The sequence below is a fragment of the Phalaenopsis equestris genome, unplaced genomic scaffold (genome assembly GCF_001263595.1).
Source record: "Phalaenopsis equestris unplaced genomic scaffold, ASM126359v1 Scaffold000002, whole genome shotgun sequence".
Lineage (NCBI taxonomy): Eukaryota > Viridiplantae > Streptophyta > Magnoliopsida > Asparagales > Orchidaceae > Phalaenopsis > Phalaenopsis equestris.
The window spans coordinates 55,303,803-55,327,591 of NW_018164444.1; the positions used below are offsets into that span (position 1 = coordinate 55,303,803).

General features: G+C 35.5%; 1 protein-coding gene across 1 annotated transcript in view; it reads left to right on the forward strand.

Moving 5' to 3' along the window:
• The first annotated feature begins 1,490 nt into the window (after positions 1 to 1,490).
• LOC110023894 (beta-galactosidase) overlaps positions 1,491 to 23,789 on the forward strand; it is a 31,707-nt gene continuing 9,408 nt past the window's right edge. The window contains exons 1-7 of the mRNA XM_020723536.1: positions 1,491 to 1,721; positions 2,500 to 2,565; positions 5,230 to 5,475; positions 20,358 to 20,564; positions 20,963 to 21,266; positions 21,637 to 21,796; positions 22,122 to 22,230. Coding sequence (XP_020579195.1) covers positions 1,629 to 1,721; positions 2,500 to 2,565; positions 5,230 to 5,475; positions 20,358 to 20,564; positions 20,963 to 21,266; positions 21,637 to 21,796; positions 22,122 to 22,230 — 1,185 coding nt within the window. The 5' untranslated portion in view covers positions 1,491 to 1,628. The remainder of the gene's footprint in view (positions 1,722 to 2,499; positions 2,566 to 5,229; positions 5,476 to 20,357; positions 20,565 to 20,962; positions 21,267 to 21,636; positions 21,797 to 22,121; positions 22,231 to 23,789) is intronic.

Sequence of the window (23,789 nt, forward strand, 5' to 3'; positions counted from 1 at the left end):
TAATTGCGTGCGGTGTCCGCACAGAATAAGAACCCGTGGGATTGCCAGTTGTTGCAACCACTATTCCTACAAGAAGGTAATTACAATTTTTTCTCTTTAGCTTTCAAGTTAACTTACAACAGCTAAAATGAGAAGAATAATGGTTAGAGTCTATGGCCAATCCTCTACATGTCAAGTAGATAGGACGGGACAAGAATTGTTCACGGTTCAATCTTTTAAGTGCAATGGGCTTAGTCTATCCGGTTAAGTTCATGATTGTCCAAACTCCAATGCCAGATCCCTTCTATACATAGAGAGAGTCAATAGGGTTTATTGCCCAACATTGGTCCAGGAGCTCGACTTTTTACATTGGAAGGGCAGAATTTATATAAGCCATAACTTAGTGCTTTGCAAAGTCTGATGCTTTATATTCGAGTAATAGAGTTAACACAATCAAAGAAAAAAAATTGCTATACTAACTTCACGAGAATGGGCAAATATTGAATTTTATTGGCATTGAAAATAGAGAACTTACAAGCATTAGATAATTGAAGCATTTACATACATACCACCCAAGTCCTATGTATTTACATATCTAACAACTAAACTTTAAAATTTACATTTATACCACCAAAATATTTCATATCACATTAAAAAATACCACCTTTTTAACTTCTAAAAGGTGAAATACACATTTTCATGCATAGGTAAGGTTTTATGTATGTAAAAATTGATGTTTAGGTGTTAGAGATGTAAATAAATTGAGTGGTATGTATGTATATCTTCCTTTATCAAAACCAGGTTCGTTAAATATGAAGAAGCTTCATGCTGTTATTAATCATCTTAAAATACTTTATAACTTCCTTAACCTTCTTGATAAAATTGGGCAATCAAATTTTCCTACCCTAGCAATATTCTTCTGGTCAATGATGTTTATATATTTACCTTGGCTTGATTCTTTACAAGCAAACAGCCAGCGTCAATAGAACCTTTGCACAATCATGCTATAAAAACTTAAATAGGCATGTGTTTTTCTCTCCTTGCCTATATGGCTCGGTTATAACTCCCAACTGATGAGCCTTCCTAGTCCTACTCTAGCTTGTTACGAGAACTAAATCTACTATCCTGTTCTCAGCTACTATATTGATGGCATAGTGCTTATTATTCTTATCCAACTCTCTTTTACAAGCATTAACATACCATACAATTCTTATGTATTTACATATCTAACACCTAAATTTTGATATTTACACTTATAACATTTTGATGTCATAAACCCATGCATTTCACTTTTAAAAAGTTATTAATGGTGGAATTTTTTATATGATGTTGAAATTTTGTGTACTATATGAAGGTTTAGGTGTTAGATATGTAAATACATAAGAATTGAGTGGTAGGTATGTAAATGCCACTAAATATTTCATTATAGTTTTTTTGCTTTTTGAATTTGCATTCTTAATTTTCATTTGGTTCTATTGTTTCTTTACTCATAACCATCTAATGTCTGTCTGTATACTAAGGCAATAACAGCCAATTATGCCAAACCAAATTTGCAGCCAGGACAGTAGACTTCCCCTGCTGAGTTTGAAATCACAGATTCTTGTCATCCTATTGATTCTGGCAAGGAAAACACACTTTCAGTCCAAGTCATGAGATGGAGTGATGGTTCTTATTTAGAGGATCAGGATCATTGGCGGCTATCTGGAATTCATCGCGATGTCCTTCTTATAGCAAAGCCCAGGGTTGTGTCATTTCTTGTGTACTTTATTCTAAAAGCTAAAGGCCGATTGGGATCACTTTTGGTTTTTATGTTTTGCCTTTTATTTTTGATTTGTTTCGTTTATGATTTTACTTAATATGAAACATGCTTGGTATATGGTTAGTTATTTTTAGAAGAAAGATTTACATACAGACCACTTAATTCCTATGTATTTATATGTCTGACACTTAAATTTCAATTTTTATATATATGCCAATTTGTCTATGCATGAAAAATTATATTTCACCTTTTAAATGTTAAAATAGCGATATATTTGGATGGTATACATATATAAAGTAAACTTTAGGTGTTAGGTATGTAAATACATAAGATCTGGTTGGATCTATGTAAATGCCCTTTCATAAAAACACTCAAAATTAATTTTTTGGCGTTTTGAGTATTTTTTTTTTTAAATAAAAATAAAGCATGCAAAAAATGAATTAATTAAACACATTTTTCAAGTAAAGTAAAAAAAAAAAAAAAAAAAAAAAAAAAAAAAAAAAAAAAAAAGGGGCCCCAAAGAAGCCCTAGGATTGTAGCCTTATTTTCAATAGCTGACAATACCCTTCGCTTTTTATTATGATAAGTAATGCTCTAGTATTTCTTGAATTTTTTAGTGAAATTCTCCTCCATTATTTGTGCAGCTACGTCACACTAGTTCTATGCTCTTATAAACTTTCATTTTGCTTCGACACCCATCATATTCATGGTCAAGCTGAACCTATTCTTTTTTTTTCCTTCTTTTTTTTTTTAAATTGCAGCTGTTTATTGCAGACTACTTTTTCAAATCAAGTTTAGATGAAAATTTTTTTGAAGTCGATATCCAGGTACTTTGTTTTGCTTAAAACAATTATCGTGTAACCCGAAGCATGCTTATTCATATATGTAGTATTTTCTTTCTTGTTATAATGTTTATACTGTGCTTCTTTACTGCTTTATACAAATTCATGATCTTGATTACATCAATTAGTGTAAATTTTAGAAGATCCATTTCATCTGCATAGAAGTGCATTACCAATCGCCAGCTCTAATGAGATATGCTGAGAGCCGATATCAGGTTAATTTCGAAGGCATAACTTTTGCTAAAATTTATTAAAATTCTAATATTAATTTTAATTGCCAGTATTACGCCATTCCTCAGAAGTAACTTGCCAAAAACCAATCAGATTATGACGAGGAACGAAGGTTTGCTAAGTCATCACCAATAAGTAAAGTGCCATCTTAGTTTAATTGTGATAAAAAAGTGGATGAGGATTGGCTAGGATTAGAGTATTCTAAGTAGGTGTCAAGTGTCAAAATAGTCCACTAATTATTTACATGGGGTCATTTTAGTCCCAGAGTGTATAAAAGTGCCAAATTAGTTCGCAAATTTTTTAAATTGGGGCTGAAGTGGAGTCCAGGGACTCATTTGACACTTTCATAGACTATGGGATTAACAAAGAGTTGGGGAACCATTTTGACACTTTTCTCTTTCAACATTTGTTGCTCAATAACTTAACATTATTGTGATTAAAAGTGGGCATGGATTGAGTAGATCTAAAATTAAGTTTAAATATGCTATATGAAATTTGGGGATTTTGATTGCTATGATAATAGAATTAGTAGACACTAAAAGACACTATATGTTTATGTTTGCAAGGAAGTAAATGCAAACCTAATATTAAACTGACTAGCTACCCACTCATAAGATTGATGGACTCTATGAAAAGTCACAAAGTTCAATGATTTCATTGTAGTATGTCGATGATTTTATTGCAAAATGGCATATTCTACCAAAACCCCTTAAGCCCTTCATTGAAACTATTCGGTGCTTGCCTTTTGATATTGTTCCATTGCATATTGAGGTTGAGATACTTAATGTTATGATCCTAAGTTTAAGGAGCCTTTAATCAATCTTGTTATTGAGAAAATGGATACATGACGTTCCATGTTATCATATGCTGTTTGCTCCAAAGTCCAAAGTTCACATAGGTTAACTTTGCTTTTGTTCTCGATTTATCTTGAATGTCAATGATCATTTCATACTCGGGCCAATTTTTAGCGTGGATCGTGCTCAAATTAAAATCAATGATCTGATTGACAGGGTAGGCATAATGCAGATCAAAATTGAATTGAGTTGTGTTTAGATCTGCTTAAGCTTTGTCAAGATTGCTAAAATGTATATGCATTTATGTATGAAATCTTAAAACACATATTCATGTATGTGTTTAAATTTAAATTAATATATACACGCATGTGTACATTTATTATGAATGGACATATGAATAAGTGTATGTATATATAATGGATGAATAAATTACTTGAGGAGATCGGATCTAATGAATTTGAGCTAATCTTTGGTGAGTATATGGTTACCTTTACAAGCGATTTTTTTTTTTCCATGTCGTGGATACTTGCTTCTATTCCTGTCCCTTTTTGTCAAATGTGATTTCTGATTTTTCATTTGTTTTCTTATGTTTAATATAGGAAGAATAATAGTTTGTATGATTCCTCTGGCATTTTGATCTGTTGTATTCCTTGGGTATTTCAATGCTGGAAAATAGTGATGACTCATAAATTCCTTGGAGTTTATGATATTGTTTTCTATTTGGTTTTCGGGGAATTGGCTTAGGGTTCAGTTCTGGGCTCTCTTTATGTCTCTTCTATTGGTGTAATGTTCATAACTTATGTTTCTTAGTTCTATTTGCTATTGTTATTCATCGTTTTATTGCTTGTGCTGGGCTTGGAGATTGCTGCTGCGCTCTGGCAATACATATTTGTTGGTTTGTTCATACCTAGCATAATCTGGATTTGGGAAGCTCTAACCATTAACCTTGTGAGCTTTATTGGTCAATCTATTGTGGCTGCAGCTACGTTGTTTCTTGCTCTTACTATCTATTTGTCACAATTTTGATGTTGGGTCTGCCCTCAAATTCTACAGTTTATTGGCCGTGGACGGTTTATATGACTCGCCGCCTCTTTAATTTTGTTCTACTCATCATCCATTGTTGGTGCTTTCTGTGTTTTGTCCTTATCATTTGTTTAATCTTCAATTTTGTTCAACTCATTATAAGTATTATGACTAGTATTATATATAAGTACTAAAAAATACTTACTATATAAATATTATCTCTTGACCCCTCTCAATTGTATTTAAGATTCCAATAGATACGATTAAAATAATTCTTTTTAGATCAAATTGACGATCACACTTAATTTTTTTAAAAATGCATAATTAGTCATTAAGTGTCTCGATGATTTCGGATCATTACAATATCTATTTTAATTTGAGAAAGCAATAAACAATTCAACTTTATACATAGAAAAGCAATTTCAGCGTCAGCATCATGGTTTCTTTGTTCAACATGTGTACCCTGTTCAAATCATTAGGAGGCTCTGTTATTCTTAATTTTAACTTATCATCTTAATTTTTATTAGTAGTGGTTATTTATTTCTCTGAACTCAATTAAATGAACTGATTGCTATTAATTACTGCTAAAACGTTATTTCAGGTTGAGGTCAAACTTGATGGTTTGTCAAAATATTCAGAGGAGACTAATTTTGCAAATTTTACGATAGAGGCAGCATTGTATGATAACGCAGGGTATAGTTCTGTGGATTCTGACGGAGTCTTCGATCTAAGTTCTTATGAAATGATTCATATGGCGCTTGAATCACCTGCTGTTGATATTCATGGTTTTCATGGATATTTACTTACTGGGAAATTCAAAGAGCCAAAACTTTGGACGAGTGAACATGTGAGTAATATTTAATTCTGCATTCTAGATTACCATGTTGTCGGTTTTGTACATGGTGAATTTCTTAAGCAATGTTGTTTTGCTTTAAGGACCTAATTGTTAATGCTATAGGTTTGGCCCATGTTGATCGTGAATTAAAAGAAGATAGAAAAGAAAGAAAACAAAAAATAAATAAATTAATTAATTATCTACTTACCCGCTCCTGCCAAAGACTCCCACTCGGATAGGTAACCGTTCTCTCATTGGCTTCTCATTTACAAAGAGACAAACCAAACTCCGGCAGTCTCATTCACATGTTCTCTCCGTTGTTCCCTCTCGTTCGTTCTATCCACTCAAAGTCGCACGAAATCCTAAAGAGGTTTGCACTCAATGTTCCTTTTCTACTTCGTCTATCTCTTATTGTTCAAAATAGCAAACAACTTTTTCTCTCCTTTTGATTCCGTCCACTCCTTCAAACGTTGATCTTTCCCGCGTCGTAGTCTTCCTCACCATTCTTCTTCATTGTTTGCACACCATCAATGCCCTCGCCTTCTTCCTCCTATTAGCATGCCACACTTCTCTCGTCACACACGAAACCACGTTGTTTCTTCCTCCCTGCCTCATGCGTGACCCCAAAGCCGACTCCCTTTTTGCTTTCAATCTCTTCGCGATACAACCTAAAACTAAAGGGTCAAACCAATCCTTCTCCGTGTTTCTTACCTGATAGTGCTCCTTCACGATCCAAAAGCACACAGGATCTCTATTGTTGCGATCCTCCTAAGCCATATTCCTCCTTCCCTGTTCGCACGAACCGGACGCCTTTGCCCTAGCCCTCACACCCTGGCTGCTCCCTTCCAACCTTCGACCATTCCTTTTTGTTGTTACGATCCAATTCTCCCCGCCATTCCTCTTTTTTCTTTCCAATCGCACAAAACTTTCATTCTTCTCCCTTGAACACATCGAAGTCGCCACTTCTTCACGGTCCGGAGTCACTTCCTCATGATCCAGAGTCGCTTCCTCGCGATCTAGGGCCACTCGTTCGTTTCCCCCTGCCCTAGAGCCTGAGCTTCTCTTTATGGCCATCCTTCCTATATTAAACTGAACCCATTTTAAAATAGCCCGAAATTCCCTTGCTTTTCTGTTCGAGCTCACGGAGATCACAATTACTAAAGAGGCTCCCCGTAAGAGAATCTTGTTCTCAAAAGGTTGGCCAATTTTGAATCTTCAGCCTTAAAAAGAACTGTCATAGGCAGAAAGTTTCTCTGACACCTATCGATGCATCCACTTTGTTCGTCGAACCTTACGTACCAAGGCATGATGTTGAGCTTCCTCATCTGGAGGAAAGTTGTCAAGAAGACAGACGAAAAAGAAACATAGACAAAATGACTCAACAATTACAACTGGAGCAAGCTGCAGATCAACGGATTCGACAGCCAAAAGCGAGTATTCTGACCCTTAACAAATTTAATAACTTAAATTGGGTCAAAAAGAATAGCTCTACTGGTTAAGTAAAACATTCTTTTTGGAACCAATGACATCAACCTCTTGTTGAAAAAAAGAGGCAACCTGAAACTTTATATGCCCGAACTCATAAAGTCATGAAGCTTGTTAAACAAAAAAGTTTAATGAAAAGTAAGCATAAAAGATTTGTTGTAGCTTAGACAAATAAATTTAACCAAGCTCTGCTTGGTAAATATCAGAGCGTGACATCTGGATTGCAATCACAAGAATCCACTGCCGAAAGGTCCTGATAGAAAAGTAAACAAATTTGGAGACCCAAACCTCGAGAAGAGAAAAGTACGAGAGAAGTAAATGGTGTGAAATTAGTGTGTGCTCCCGGAGATTTGCTTTTGATTATACACAATACGAACGGGTCCCCAAGCGACATTCCAATGAGGAACTTCACGATGGTCGACACCCTAAAGAGCCCTCTAGGAGATCCCATCGTCCAGTTACATCACTCATATCAAAACAAGAATCTTAGGCTGAAGAATATCATGAGGGTCGACACCCTGAAGAATCCTCCAAGGGATTCCATCGTCGGACCAGTCCGTCCTTGAGAAAGTAACGAAATTTTGATTGTAGTCCTCCAATGAAAGAGTTATTCACTTTAAATGTTGAACCAGAGATTGATTGAAGTCGATGCTCAGAAATTTGAGTTCAAGAAGAATATCAAGAAGGCTATCAAGAGGTCATGGAAGTCGAGATAGTATGTATGGTAGATCATGTTAATGACCAACTCGACACTCGACATTATCGACAATGACGTCGTACCACTATTCGAGAGGAACTCCATGAAAAGCAAGTAGCATGTGAGCATAGTTCCTCTTCAAGTGATGAGCAAGAAACAAGACGTAAAGAAGAAGAAAGAGAAAAAGAAGGGCCAATATTCATTACAACTGCCGCACTTATTATACAACAAAAGCAAATATGTCGTCAATTAAGAGCCAAGGATAAAAAAAATAACTCAGTTCAACAGTAAAATGAATGAAATGATGATGCAGATGATTGCCATGATAGAGTTGATGCAAAGAAATGTTACAGTGGGCCCTACACTTGCTCTGTCAAAACCCAGCGCTGCCGCTAACCCCGCTATCAAAACCCAGTGCGACAAGATTCAGGTGTAGAGTTATCCCTAAAGAGAGAAATGAGATGAATCAGGTGGACCGTTAGCTTACACCTCAAAATGTTGTCAGTACGTCTGAGCCTGTGATCACATCATTCTACTTTTGTCGGCAGAGCACCCTTTCAACTTCCGTCGGCAGCGCTAGAGATCACACGAGTCCTTACTAGCAAAGCAACGTCAGTGGGGTCAGTTCCAGTGACGACAGAGGATGAGAGGACTAAGACATTGATGCCAACACGGGACAAATATGTCATAGAAGATGTCAGGGCCTCATAGTTGACACCATACCACTAGCTCCACTACGGGATGTGAAGATGCAGGCTACTCTCACGGTACATCGAACTGACCAGACTGTGGGTTGCCTGGGGAGAATCCAGCAGTATAAGCATGGGCCAAAATCTTAGGACAGCAGATCGATTGGGACCTGAGTGCCCAAGTAGTGCCAACTTCTTTGATGCTTTGGCCGCCAATGCAGTCGGCAGTGGGCCTAGATGCAGCCAGGATTACACACAAGGAACCAGAAGCTTCGACGACTGAGGTCGGAGCTTCCCCAACCTCGGGAAACTGACGCAAGTGCGAACGTTTCTTGCACAAGGGCGGGAAACAAGCCATCCAAGCACTACTGAGGCAACCGGTTCGGGTTGCAGCAGGAGTTGAGCGGTATTTCCTTTCTTCAATGTGTCCTGCTCGATCGAGCGACTTTTTAGGAAGGGAAGCAATGTCGCTAACCCTTCTCCTCCATTTTTCTATCCTTTCTTGCTTGAAGTTTATTTATATGTTTTTTAGTGAGAGTTAGGTTTAGTCTGGGCTGTTTTTGCTTTTAGATTTCTTGTGTGGAGTCCTTTTCCCTTTTGCATAGTTGTATCCGAGGAGGTGGTGGTATTTTGGCTATATCTTAGTTCGAGGTGGTGATTTATTTTCCCTTCTCCTTTTGCTCCCCTCTTCCCAACCACTGGCCTCCCCTTCCTCATTGCAACACTTAGCTATCCTTTCACTAGCAGTATAACCTTGTTGCTCCAGTCCCCAACCTTCCTCCGACAACAGCCGCCACTTTCCTGCACTAGATTCGACTGTCCAACCGCTCCCCCTTTGTCCCATTTTCCCTACTGGGCTCCCAAATTACCTCCTAACCCTCCGTAACCAACATCGTAACCAGCACCCTTACCCATACATTCACCTCGTAGTCGACGCTACTCTGACCTCAGATCTTCTTTTTTAGTCCTAGTCGGTGTCCGTTTGTGTCGGTTTGTAACACCCATTTCAATATTAAATAAAGTTTATTTTTGTGTTTTCACTATTTTTTTCTACTAATTACAATATCACAATCATTCAAATTCATATGAACATGCATTCCACTACTTTTGAATCTTTAAATAATGAACAATTTTATCATGCAATTAAAGGTTTTGCTTGCATATTTACTTGTCAGATACAATATTCCAAGTTACATATTTTATTTTCTCAAAACTCGCTCCATTTAAAAAATTGGCAAACACATTATCAAATTTTCTTACTGGAAATTTGTATATATATTCCTGAAATTTGTTGCATCCTTGAGTCTCTTCAATGTCCAAATTTCGCGTTGACATCAGATTTTTTTTTTTTTTTTTGGTTCCATTTATGTTGTCCAATGTATTTATGCTCATCAGTGCATCAATCATATATATGGTTGTCATGTTATATATATATTTTTTAAGGAAACTCATAGGTAATTTTATTGCTCAAAAGTAAAGTTACATGTTTTTAGGAGATTGAATCCCACTACAAATCAAAAAAAATCCCACTACAAATCAAAAAACACTACAAATCAAAAAATTATAATACTCACTCCTAGGGTTTCGACCTCCAGGTGTACAAACTCACCCATAAAAAGTCTCCAAAACAGATACAAATATACCCCAAAAAGACTTCAAAATAAAAGAAATAGCTAAACCCAAACAAAAAAGAAGATAAAGAAAAACAACAATAAACAAACATCCCATCTTAGGAAAAAGCTATAAGGTATGGCATATTGAGATTGTCCTCCATTAGGGGGCAGCTTAAGATCAGAACTAGGCTTGGTCTTCAGGATTATAGCCTTAGTATGTGTAGTAGCTTTGGCAAGGAAATTTGCTGGTCTATTAGTTTCGTAGCTCCATGTGATGACAATATTTGCTGAAAGTTGCTTATTCCTGCATAAATCAACACTCAAATACCAAGGAGGTTCTTTATCATTAGCCAATATGTCCAACAGAATAGTTGAATCCATTTCAATTTCCAAGAATCTCCAATTCATTTTAGCCGCAACATATAAGGCCAACCAAACTACATATAATTTTGTAGATAAAGTACTAACAACCATACAAGGTGAAGAAAACAAGCATAATAGTTTACCATAATGGGACCTGTAAACCCCACCTGCACCTGCACAATCAGTCTTCCAACTACCATCAATATTTACCTTAATTTAGGGGAAAGATGGTTGTTTCCACCATACAAGAGAGACCTTAATAAAAATTCTGTCTGGTATATCATAACCCAGTCAATCCTCCCAGCTAGCAAAGAAAGTTGACTTAAATTTATGATAAATTAACAGCTTATGTATATGAGATAGAATATTTGAAATCACCCTATCCTACTTTATGCAACAATTATCATGCTTGTGGGATCTTCTAACCAACCAAATGAACCAAATGTAGATGCATCCTTGAGTCTCTTCAATGTCCAAATTTCGCGTTGACATCAGAAGTTTTTTTTGTTTTTTAATTTTGATTCCAATTATGTTGTCCAATGTATTTATGCTCATTGTTGCATCAATTATATATATGGTTGTGTCATGTTATATATTTTTGTTAAGGAAACCTGTAGGTAATTTTATTGCTCAAAAGTAAAGTTACATGTTTTTAGGAGATTGGATCCCACTTAAAATAAATAAAATTACAATACTCACTCTTAGGGTTCCAACCTCCAGGTGTATAAACTCATCCAAAAAAAGTCTCCAAAACAGATACAAATATACCCCAAAAAGACTTCAAAATAAAAAAATAGCTAAACCAAAGCAAATAAGAAGATAAAGAAAGCAGCAATAAACAAACACCTCTTTCTAGGAAAAAGGTCTAAGGTAGGGCATATTGAGATTGCCCCCCATTAGGGGGCTGGCTTAAGATCAGAATTAGGCTTGGTCTTCAGGATTATAGCCTTAGTCTGTGTTTCAGCTTTGGCAATGAAATTTGCTGGTTTATTAGTTCCTTAAGTGTGTAGCTCCATGTGATGACAATATTTGTTGAAAGTTGCTTAATCCTGCATAAATCAACACTTAAATACCAAGGAGGTTTTTTATCATTAGCCAATATGTCCAACAAAATAGTTGAATCTATTTCAATTTGCAAGAATCTCCAATTCATTTTAGCCGCAACAAATAAGGCTAACCAAACAATAACTCTGCGGATAAAGCACAAACAACCGTACTAGGTGAAGAAAAAAAGCATGATAGTTCACCATAATGAGACATGTAAACCCCACCTGCACCTGCACAATCAGCCTTCCAACTACCATCAGTATTTACCTTCATCCAGGGGAGAGATGGTTGTTTCCGCCATTCAAGAGAGACCTTACAAAAATTTCTTTCAGGTATATCATAACCTAGCCAATCCTCCCAGCTAGCAAATAAAGATGGCTTAAATTTATGATAAATTAACAGCTTATGCATATGAGATAGGATATTTGAAATCACCCTATCCTCCTTTATGCAACAATTGTCATGCTTGTGAGAATTTCTAGTCAACCAAATGAACCAAATGCAGATGCATCCTTGAGTCTCTTCAATGTCCAAATTTCACGTTGACATTAGAATTTTTTTAAAAAAATTTTGATTCCATTTATGTTGTCCAATGTATTTATGCTCATTGTTGCATCAATCATATATATGGTTGTGTCATGTTATATATATATTTATTGCTCAAAACTAAAGTTATATGTTTTTAGGTGATTGGATCCCACTACAAATCAAAAAATTATAGTGCTACCTCCAGGTGTAAAAACTCACCCAAAAAAAGTCTTCAAAACAGATACAAATATACCCCAAAATGACTTCAAAATAAAAGAAATAGCTAAACCCAAGCAAAGAAGAAGATAAAGAAAAGCAGCAATAAACAGACATATCCCATCTTAGGAAAAAGGTCTAAGGTAGGGCATATTGAAATTGTCTCCCATTAGAGGGCAGGCTTAAGATCAGCATCAAGCTTGGTCTTCAAGATTATAACCTTAGCTGTGTAGCAGCTTTGGCAAGGAAATCTGTTGGTCTATTAGTTTCCCTGGGTGTGTAGCTCAATGTGATGACAATTTTTGTTGAAAGTTGCTTAATCCTGCATAAATCAACACTTAAATACCAAGGAGGTTCGTTATTATTAGTCAGTATGTTCAACATAATAGTTGAATCCATTTCAATTTACAAGAATCTCCAATTCATTTTAGCCGTAACAGATAAGGCCAACCAAACAACAGATAACTCTGCGGATAAAACACAAACAACCATACAAGGTGAAGAAAAAAAGCATGATAGTTTACTAGAATGAAACTTTTAGACCCCACCTGCACCTGCACAATCAACCTTCAAGTTACCATCAATATTTACCTTAATCCAGGGGAAAGATGGTTGTTTCCACCATACAAGAGAGACCTTACAAAAATTTCGGTCAGGTATATCATAACCCAGCCAATCCTCCTAGCTATAAAAAAAAGTTGACTTAGGGCCCGTTTGGGGCAGCTTAATAGTGCGTTCGGTGTTTTCAGAACGCCGTGGTCGTGTTTGGAAAAGGCGTTCGTGACTGCGGTGGCATTAATCACGTAATGCTTTATGATATAATCCATCGGATCCTTCGCCGCTCCTCGCCCCCTGCGTTTCAGCGTTTAGCGTTTAGGAATATCTTATTTTATTATCCCCGCTGCCCCTTCGATCCCGTCTCGCGCCCCCTTCGATCCCGTCTCGCCCTAGATTTGCGATCAGTCTCCCCTCTGTCGTCTCGCCCCCTGCCTCGTCTCTGCTCCTGGATCAATCCTCGATCCCGTGCACCCCTTGAAATTCTTTGCAATATTTCAGGTATCGTTCGTCTGATTATCATTTTAGAAGTTTTGATCGTTTCCTGGGATTATTGCCTAGTATCGTTTGTATGGAATTTTTTAGGGGTTCAAAATTGTCTCTTATCTCCTCATCTCTGCTCGTCAAGGGTTTTTAACCTAAAAATTTGTTCTTCGAAACGTTCCCTGGGATTCGGGATCCTCATTTTGGTTTTTAGTATTTGGGTTAGAAACGGTTTTTACCATTAGGGATATGTTGTCATTTGAAAGATTCGGGATCCTCATATTAGCATTGTTGGTATGCAGAGAAAAGGTCCTTGTTGAGTGATATTTTGTTTGATCTCTATTTGGCAGTGTTGAATGCTGTCATGCGAAAGATAGAATGCATTTAAAATGATCTTTAGTTGTTCTTCAATATGTTTATGATCTTTTGATGGCATTGGCGATTACTATCATTGTTGTAATGCAGTGAGAACAATATTTGAAATTGTATGGAAACTATTATTGCTGTAATGAGTCAAATATTTGTGGGGTAAAGAAATTTGGTCTGTAAAATTGTATGTAAAGTCTTCTGTTCCACAGCGATCCTTATCCGTGACCTCAAATCCTGCAGCCATAAGCATTATATATATTTTGTATATTTCTCTTTTATCTTTATCTTTCACTGCGTGGTATACGTTGGGAAATGAGGGTTGAAGTATTATCATTTTGAGATAGAAATGTATTGTTCCTTACGGTTTTCATGCAGAAATATGTTTTGGAGTTTTGGTTTTAGGTGTTTCTGCACTATCTATTGTTGTATCCTCAACAAGTTCATAATAAAAACATTCCTGTCTTTTCTTCTGTGGACGTAAGTCTTTGACCAAACCACATAAATCTTTTGTGTACTTGTTTTTTTATTTTGTTTTTTTTAATTTCAACATTGTGGAGATTCTTTGAACATTAAACTTTTGTTCCTTATAGCTTCAACATGTCTAAAAAAAGAGGTCCTTCTGCTATATGGGATAAAGAAGTAACCAACATTTTTTGCGATTTATGTATTAAAGAAATAGAATTGGGAAATAGGCCAACAACGTACTTAAACAAGGAAGGATGACAGAATTTATCGAAGAGGTTTAAAGAACTGACTGGAAGAGATTATGATCGGCTTAAGTTTAAAAATAAATGGGATCAACTGAAAAAAGAATGGAAGATTTGGAAAGAGCTAAAACGTGGATCAACGGGGCTGGGGTGGGATCCAATAAAAATGACAATTGATCCTCCGGAAGAATGGTGGGCCGAGAAATTAGATGTACGATTTACTTTTTCAATTGGTGCATTTCATAATTTATTCAATAATATGATGCTCAACCAAATTTGTTTTTTTAGGCAATACCGACGGCGAAAAAATACAAGCAGTGCAGAATTGAGCCTGATTTTGAAGATAAACTTGATATAATGTTCAAGGGGGTGGTCGCAACGGGGAAATATGCTTTCAGCTCGAGTGAGACGGGGTTTGCAGGAACACCCAATGATTTTTCACCAGAGCCGATGACAGTTGAGGAAGAAATACATAGTGTTAACCAACGTGAGATGGGGGAGCCAAGCTCATAGATGAAGAGGCCCAGGCTAGGAAGAAAGAAGAAAGAAAGTGACACATTTGTAAAAGCTTCATTTGACCGGCTCATAGATGCGTTTGGAGCTCCACCACCTGCTCCAGTTCTGGACAATTCTATATTTGATTGTCTTCGAACTCTAAAGACTATCCCTGAAGTTATAACTGATAAACACTTTTATGCAGTATGTATGAAAAAGCTAGAGGATCCAACTAGTAGGCACATATTCATGGCAATGGAATCAGAGTTGCGAGTTGAATATTTACGTGTTATTCTGGATGATTAAGCTTTTACATCTTTTCATTTTGTTGTATTTATGTAATCTCTGAAGCTACGAACTTAGAGTTGGAGATGTGTACTGTTTATTTGTTTATCTGTTTTTTTGGAGATGGATACTTTCATGCAATATGTATATTGTTTTTAGCTGAATGTTCGCTTTGTTTATTTATCGCTCGCTCTTTTGATTAAATACTTGCTGAAGTAACTGACACCTTTCTTCCCTTAGGATGGATCCACAACTTGAACGTCGTAAGAGGATGACATTGGCTGCAGCTATTGCCATTTTATTGTTGGAGTATTACCGAACATCTAGAACCCGTGTACTCCGAATGACTTCCAGCTTTGTCTGGGACAAATGGGTAGGAGAGATGTTTTTTGGACACCCAATTAGGTTCCATAACATATTTTGAATGATTGTACCAATATTTATGGATCTTTTGCACGAGTTATCTCTGAATCACGGACTCCAAGGTTCTTTGAGAACAACGAGAAGGGAGGTATTGGCTATAACGATATATATTCTGTCACAGAATAATCAATTAGGGGTGCTATGGAGAGATTTCAACTTTCATCTGAGACAATAAGCCGTTATTTCTCCAAAGGCATACAAACATTTGTTAGCTTGGCCGCTACAATCATCAGGCCAGAGGATCCATCATTTATCAATACTCCAGTAGAAATCACAACTGATCCCCGTTATATGCCTTACTTCAAGGTAACAATTGTTTTATTTAAGTACACATGTAAATATAATGATATTCTAACCCTGTCCAACAAAACTGCATAGGCGCAATTGACAGGACTCACGTTGATGCCCGACTACCCAACCCGGACAATGTGGCTTAGATCGGCAGAAGTGATTCACCAACTCAAAATTTCATAGCAGTATGTGACTTCAATATGTGTTTCACATATGTTATGGCAGGCTGGGAAGAGAGTGCACACGACAGTCGGATCTTCTTCTTTGCTACTAGGAATAGATCTCAAGGTTTTCCTCATCCGCCTTCCGGTATTTGTTTTACATTTAAAATTTTTATATGTAGGTAATCATTGCTAATAATAATGTTGTACTTCAACAGGAAAATACTACTTTGTTGATGTTGGATATCTTATGCAGAGGGGTTATATGAAGTCATTTCCAGACACTAGGTATCATATCCCTGACTTTAAACGAGTAAGTGACACAACTTGTGGAAGGAAAGAAATGTTTAGCAAACGTCACTCCTTACGTGGCATAATTGAAAAAACTTTTTTGATTTTGAAGAAAAAACGAGTCATATTACATGATATGTCATCATATCCATTTCAAAAGCAGATGTATATTGTGGTGACAACAATGACACTTCATAAATTTATCCAACGACATCCTTCACATTCAGATACGGACTTCAGTATGGCTGATAACGATCACCTGAATATATTTGAAGAACCATCAGATACTATGATTGGACCTTCAGTTCCTGAGGAGGACAATGACTATAGTGAATTTGAAGTTAATGACGCTGAGGATGTGGTTGAGATGACTGCACTAAGGGAGTCTATAACGGATGCTATCTATGAAAGCTAATCCACCAAATATAATCCAGCAAGTTTTTTTTCTCTTTGTACAATATACAGTCATTTTGTAGTGTTTTTTTTGTCTTTTTTTTATAAATCTGACAGTCAAATTTTTTGTTTCTTTTTTTCGCAGATATATCACCATTACTTATAGAGATATATCATCATGACTTCTAGGATTTCAGTGACAGATAGATTTGTTTTGTGCTAATGTGGACTACCTGTTCCGTTACTTACTTGCTCCGTTACTTGCATCGCGTCAACCTCATAGCAGTAAGAGACAGTTCTACGGTTATCGCAGGAGTGTTTCAGCTCGTTGTGGTTTCTTCCGATGGGCTGACACTCCCACCTGTTACATTGCTAGCAGTGATGTGAATACGATGTTCTCCCAGGTTGATAGTGCAGCTGATGACCGATGTAGTCAGAGTTTGAAATTGAATATTTTAATATTTCTCATTGTAGTGTACTTGTCTTTATCATGTTTTTATTCTTTCTGGTGTTAACGAGAGTGTGAGAACTGTATGTCATGATATGAAATTCATCTGTGGTGATTTTATGTTTCTGCACTATATGCTTATGTGGTAGCAAAAAACTATTCTGAATAAGCTGCCCCAAATAATTTTACCACGGGCAAGAATGTCATTTATACAACCATAACTACCAATAAACTATTCTGGATAAGCTGCTCCAAACAGCAAGTCAGATTATTCTGATAATCTGTAGATTATCAAATTATCAAAATAATCTGCTTATCAGCTGATTATAAATAATCAACAGCTGTCCCAAACAGACTCTTAAATTTATGATAAATTAACAGTTTATGTATATAAGATAGGATATTTGAAATCACCCTATCCTTTTTTATGCAACAATTGTCATGCTTGTGGGAATTTCTTGCCAACCAAATGAACCAAATGCAGATGCATCCTTGAGTCTCTTCAATGTCCAAATTTTGCGTTGACATCATATTTTTTTTAAAACAATTTTGTTCCATTTATGTTGTCTAATGTATTTATGCTCATTGTTGCATAAATCATATATATGGTTATCTTGTTATATATATATATATATATTAAGGAAACTCTAAGGTAATTTTATTGCTCAAAATTAAAGTTACATGTTTTTAGGAGATTGGATCCCACTACAAATTAAAAAATTTACAGTACTCACTCATGGGGTTCCAATCTCCAGGTGTACAAACTCACTCAAAAAAAGTCTCCAAAACAGATATAAATATATCCTAAAAAGACTTCAAAATAAAAGAAATAGCTAAACTCAAGCAAAGAAGAAGATAAAGAAAAATAGCAATAAACAGACATCCCATCTTAGGAAAAAGGTATAAGGTAGGGCATATTGAGATTGTCCCCCATTAGGGGGCACTTTCAGATCAACATCAGGCTTGGTCTTCAGGATTATCGCTTTAGTTTGTGTGGTAGCTTTGGCAAGGAAATTTGCTGGTCTATTAGTTTCCCAGGGTGTGTGGCTTCATGTGATGACAATACTTGCTGAAAGTTGCTTAATCTGACATAAATCAACACTTAAATTTCAAGGAGGTTCTTTATCATTAGCCAATATGTCGAACAGAATAGTTGAATCCATTTCAATTTGCAAGAATCTCCAATTCATTTTAGCCACAATAGATAAGGCCAACCAAACAACATATAACTCTGCGGATAAAGCACAAACAACCATACAAGGTGAAGAAAAAAAGCATAATAATTTACCAGAATGAGACCTATAGACCCAACCTGCACCTGCACAATCAGCCTTCCAAATACCATCAGGATTTACCTTAATCCAGGGGAAAGATGGTTGTTTCCACCATACAAGAGAGACCTTACAAAAATTTCTGTCAGGTATATCATAACCTAGCCAATCCTCCCAGCTAGTAAAGAAAGATGGCTTAAATTTATGATAAATTAACAGCTTATGTATATCAGATAGGATATTTAAAATCACCCTATCCTACTTTATGCAACAATTGTCATGCTTGTGGGAATTTCTAGCCAACCAAATGAACCAAATGTAGATGAAAGGAACTATGTTAAATATATTTTGTTTATGAATATGATGAGACCAATGTTCCCTGCACTGTGACAGATCCACCCAACCCAATGGAGGGGTTTTAATAGCAGTCTGATCACCGAAAACTGTCCAGATTTTGATAGAGCAGGTGCATCTAAAAAATACATGGTTTACACTTTCCTCCTTCGACTTGCAAAGCAAACATTGGAAGGGGATTCTCAATCCCTTCAATTTTAAGGATATCATCCATTGGAACCAAACCAAGTAAAACTCTATATCAAAAAAGACATAGAAGGGGTAAAACGTTTATTCCAAATCACACCACTTTGTCCACCTTGTCCCAAGTGTAAAGTTTTGAATAGATAGTTTTAGTAACAGAGCAATTGATAGTTTCAGTTAACGGAATTTTATCCTTTTGGGACTTATTGAAAGGAATCTTAGAGATAAGTAGTTTTATCCTTACCTAGCATATTGATGAGCATCTCCAAGTTCCACCATTTATCAAGGTAAAGATCAGCAACAATCAAGTCCTTTTTATCATGTGTAAAGCAAGGAGATAGATCTTCTTTCTGCCATTCATCATGTCAAAAGGATAAACTACCATTCCCAAGCTTCTATTGGATAAAGTCCTCAGCAGTATTTTTGATTTTCAGCATGCCTCTCCAAGATTTGGATTCGCCAATCTTGGAATGAACCTCCAATGGATGAAAATTTCTACAATATTTGCTTTGCATGTATTTGGTCCATAAAGATTCACCTTTTCTAAATTTTAACTATAGATGAATAGAATTGACCTTGCTTTAGTTGTCGAAATCCCAACCCACCTGCATTTAAAGGCTTACATAGCACCTTTCAGCAGGGGACCAAATTCTTTGTTTATGATTCCCAGGCCATAAGAATTTATTAAAAAGCCTTTCAAGTATTAGTTGTGTGCCATATTTGATCCTTAACACTTGTAAAGCATATAAGGAAATAGAGGTTAGCACCCTTTTCAACAAAGTAATCCTCCCCTCAAAGGATAAAAAAGAATTGGTCTAATCTCCAATTTTGCTTTTGATTTTATCCACCATAGCATCAAATTGCATCTGTTTTCTCCTCCCTTTGAGTAAATTAACCCCCAAGTATTTTAAGGGGAGATCACCAATGGTAAAGCTAGTATAATCATGTGTCTATGCCTTCGTATTGCAACTCACATGTTTGCCAAAATAAAGATGGTGTCTCACAATATTAAAGCTCATACCATAAGCTTTCTGAAATGATAAAAGAGTATGATATATTCTTTTGATTGTGTATTTGGAAGCATTAGTGAAAATAATCACATCATCAACATAGGCCAAAAGGCTACCTCCCATTCTAGCCTTATTTTTGTATTGAGTATGGGAATGTTGAATCTGCAAGGAATTAATTAATCTAGAAAAATAATCAAATACTAGAATAAAGATAGTATGTGAGAGAGGACTTCCCCTTTTTATGCCTCTACCAGAAGTGAAAAAGTCATGTGCTTGCCCATTAAGGAGCACCTGATAATAATTGCCCTCCAACCAACCTTTGATAAAATTGCAAAACTTTAAGTTGAAGCTCCTGGATTTAATGACCTCAAGTATAAAATCCCAACAAATAGTATCATAAGGTTTCCTCAAGTCCAATTTGATAATATGATTTCCCCCTCATCATTTATACTCAAGATCACATATTAATTCTTGCGCCAATAAAATACTGTCATGTTATATATATATACTAATATTAATTTATTTTTGCTCAAACAGCCAAACCTGTATACTCTTGTAATAATTCTGAATGATGCATCTGGGAAGCTACTAGACTGTGAATCATGCCAAGTCGGCATACGCCAAATATCACGCGCTACCAAGCAGATGCTCATTAATGGGCTTCCTGTTGTAATAAGAGGTGTCAATAGACATGAGCACCACCCTCGTACTGGGAAGACAAATCTTGAGGCGTGCATGATAAAGGTCGTATCATTTTCTTCGTTAATTTCAGCCTTCTAGCAACTAAAGATATGTGTGTAAATTTTAAAGTTTAGGTTTGGGAGATGTAAATACTGATGAATTGTGTACTATGTTCGTAAATGCCTCTTCTGTTTTGGGAAATTTACATACGTAGCACACAATTCTTATGTATTTACAGATGTCACACCTAAACTTTCATATTTACGTAAGTATCACTTTGGGGCTTTAAACTTGTGCATGAAAAGGCTTATTTCACTTTTAAAATGTTGCAATAGTGTTATCTTTTATATGATATTAAAAATTTGGGTGTTATGTGTGTAAACATTAAAGTTTAGGTGTGAGCTATGTAAATACATAAGAAGTGTGTGCCATGTATGTAAATGCCCCTTGTGCTTTTATAGGATTTGGTTCTGATGAAGCAATACAATATTAATGCTGTGAGAAACAGTCACTATCCCCAACATCCGAGATGGTACGAGCTTTGTGATCTCTTTGGTATCTACGTGATAGACGAGGCGAATATCGAAACACACGGTTTTAATGATTCTCGTAATTTCAAGCATCCTACCTTTGAATCAGCTTGGGCAAGCTGTATGTTGGATCGAGTTGTAGGAATGGTGGAACGAGACAAAAACCATGCATGCATCATGGCATGGTCTCTAGGAAATGAATCTTCATATGGGCCTAATCATGGTGCTCTTTCTGGTATCATGCTTCACTCGCTTCTTCTCCTTTACTTATAATTATTTCATTGACTAAGGCTTATAATTATTTCATTGACTAAGGGGCCGTTTGATATTATTTTTATTTTTTATTTTGTTTTGTTTATGTCTTGATTTGAAATAAAACATGTTTGGATATTTGATTAAAGTATAGTTGTTTCTAAATACTCAATACACCTAAAAGTTGCTTCAAGTATTTTTCAAAACATGTATATTTTTAGAAAAAAAAAATAAAACATGTAAAAAAACGTATTAAATATATTTTTAGCAACAGAAAAAATAAAAACAAAAATAAATGGTAAAATTTATCCCAAACAAGCCTTTTGTGTTTAAATATTTGGCAATCCTCTTAGGCTGGGTTAGAGGAAAGGACCCCTCGAGATTTGTGCATTATGAAGGTGGAGGTTCAAGAACCTTATCAACTGACATTGTATGCCCGATGTACATGCGGGTATGGGATATGGTGAAAATTGCAGCGGATCCAAAGGAAATTAGACCTTTGATTCTCTGCGAGTAAGTTGATTCTATTATATTGTTTTTTGGGAAATTTACATACATACCACACAATTCGTATGTATTTACATATCTTGCATCTACAATTTGATATTTACGCTTGATAATATTTTGGTCTCATAAACTAATGATGGTATTTTTGATATGATATTAATGTTTTGAGTGTTACGAATGTCAATATGAAAGTTTAGGTGGAGTTGTGTGGAATTTTAGTAAATGCCCCATCTTTTTTTGTTTAATTTCTCTTTCATATTTCCTAGTCATTGTTAATGAGGGTGTTAGCTTTGGCCTCTATTAAATAGCTATTTTCTTTTAAAAAATCCAGGTATTCTCATGCAATGGGAAACAGTAATGGAAACATTCATGAGTATTGGGAAGCCATAGATAGCACTTTTGGACTTCAAGGCGGTTTCATTTGGGATTGGGCTGATCAGGTAACTATCTATCAATTTTTTAAGGGAAATTTACATATGTAACACCCAATTCTTATGTATTTACATATCTTACATCTAAACTTTCATATTTACATACCCGATACTTGTTGCTTTAAATATATGCATGAAAATGTGTATTTCACTTTTAAAAAGGGATAGTACTATTTTATTAGAAATTTGAAATTAAACTAATCATTAAAATGAGTCCTATAAAAAAATTGGGGCATTTACATACATAGCACACAATTCTCATGTATGTACATATCTTACACTTAAAAACTTTCATATTTACACACATAACACTCAAATCTCTAATATCACATAAAAAATGACACTACTATTATTTTTTAAAAATGAAATACATCTTTTAATGTTTACATAAAAAATGACACTACTATTATTTTTTAAAAATGAAATACATCTTTTAATGTTTACATAAAAAATAACACTATTACCACTTTTTAAAAGTAAAATATTTTTTTTTGATGCATACATTTAAAGCGCCAAAGTGTTATGTTTAATCGTAGCAATGTATGGAAATGCTAAAACTCATTTTAATGATCAATTTAATTTCATAATGCACATCTTATTTGTTCAAATTGTTGGTAGTTGTTGTATTTCTACCTATCCAAATTGGAGGGATATATATCATAAATTAGGGAGTAATGGTTCCTGATATATTGAGTATAGATGAGACAACAAGAACTTATTACTATTAGCCTATTTCTTCTGTATGGATATAGGACAAATTTTTAAAGTAGATATTATGTATCTTTAAATTAGTTAATTTGGTAATTAAAAATATAAATTAAAGATGGGCATAGTCACCCAGCATGTAGATGATTGGCCTGCCATGTAATTTGCCAGTAACCAGACATAGTGGTGACTAGTTCCCGCACACTAGCCGCCTAGGCAAGTTGGATTTCTTTTATATATTTACAAAAAAAAAAATAGTTGTTACAATAAAATCACCACACATTGCTTAATTCTCATCTGATTTTGACATTCTTGATATCGTTAGAAAGATGAAAGATGACAGAAATCTCTACTACTTTTGTGGTGATCACCCTAGTTGAATATCGATGAACAAATCACATTAATTGCAAATGTTCAAATTTCATAACAAAATAATAATTGGAACTCACTCCACAGCGATAAAATCATCGTACATCGCTCAATTTTCGTTCGATTTTGATGTTCTTGATATCGTTTAAAAGATGAAAAGATTCTATGCAACTTTCGTGTTAACCGCTCTAGGCAAATCTTGATGAAAAAAATGCAACAATCGCGAATGTTCGAATTTCGTGGTAAAATAATAATGAGAAACCCACCCTGCAGCGATAAAATCAACTCAGATCGCTCAATTATTGTCCAATTTTGACGTTCTTGATATCGTTGGAAAGATGACATAATTCTCTACAACTTTCTTGTTGCCCACTCTAGGTGAATCTCGATGAACAAATCACAGCAAAAGTGAATGTTCGAATTTCATGGCAAAATAATAATGAGAACCACTTTGCAGTGATAAAATCAACTCATTCCGCTCAATTCTCTTCCGA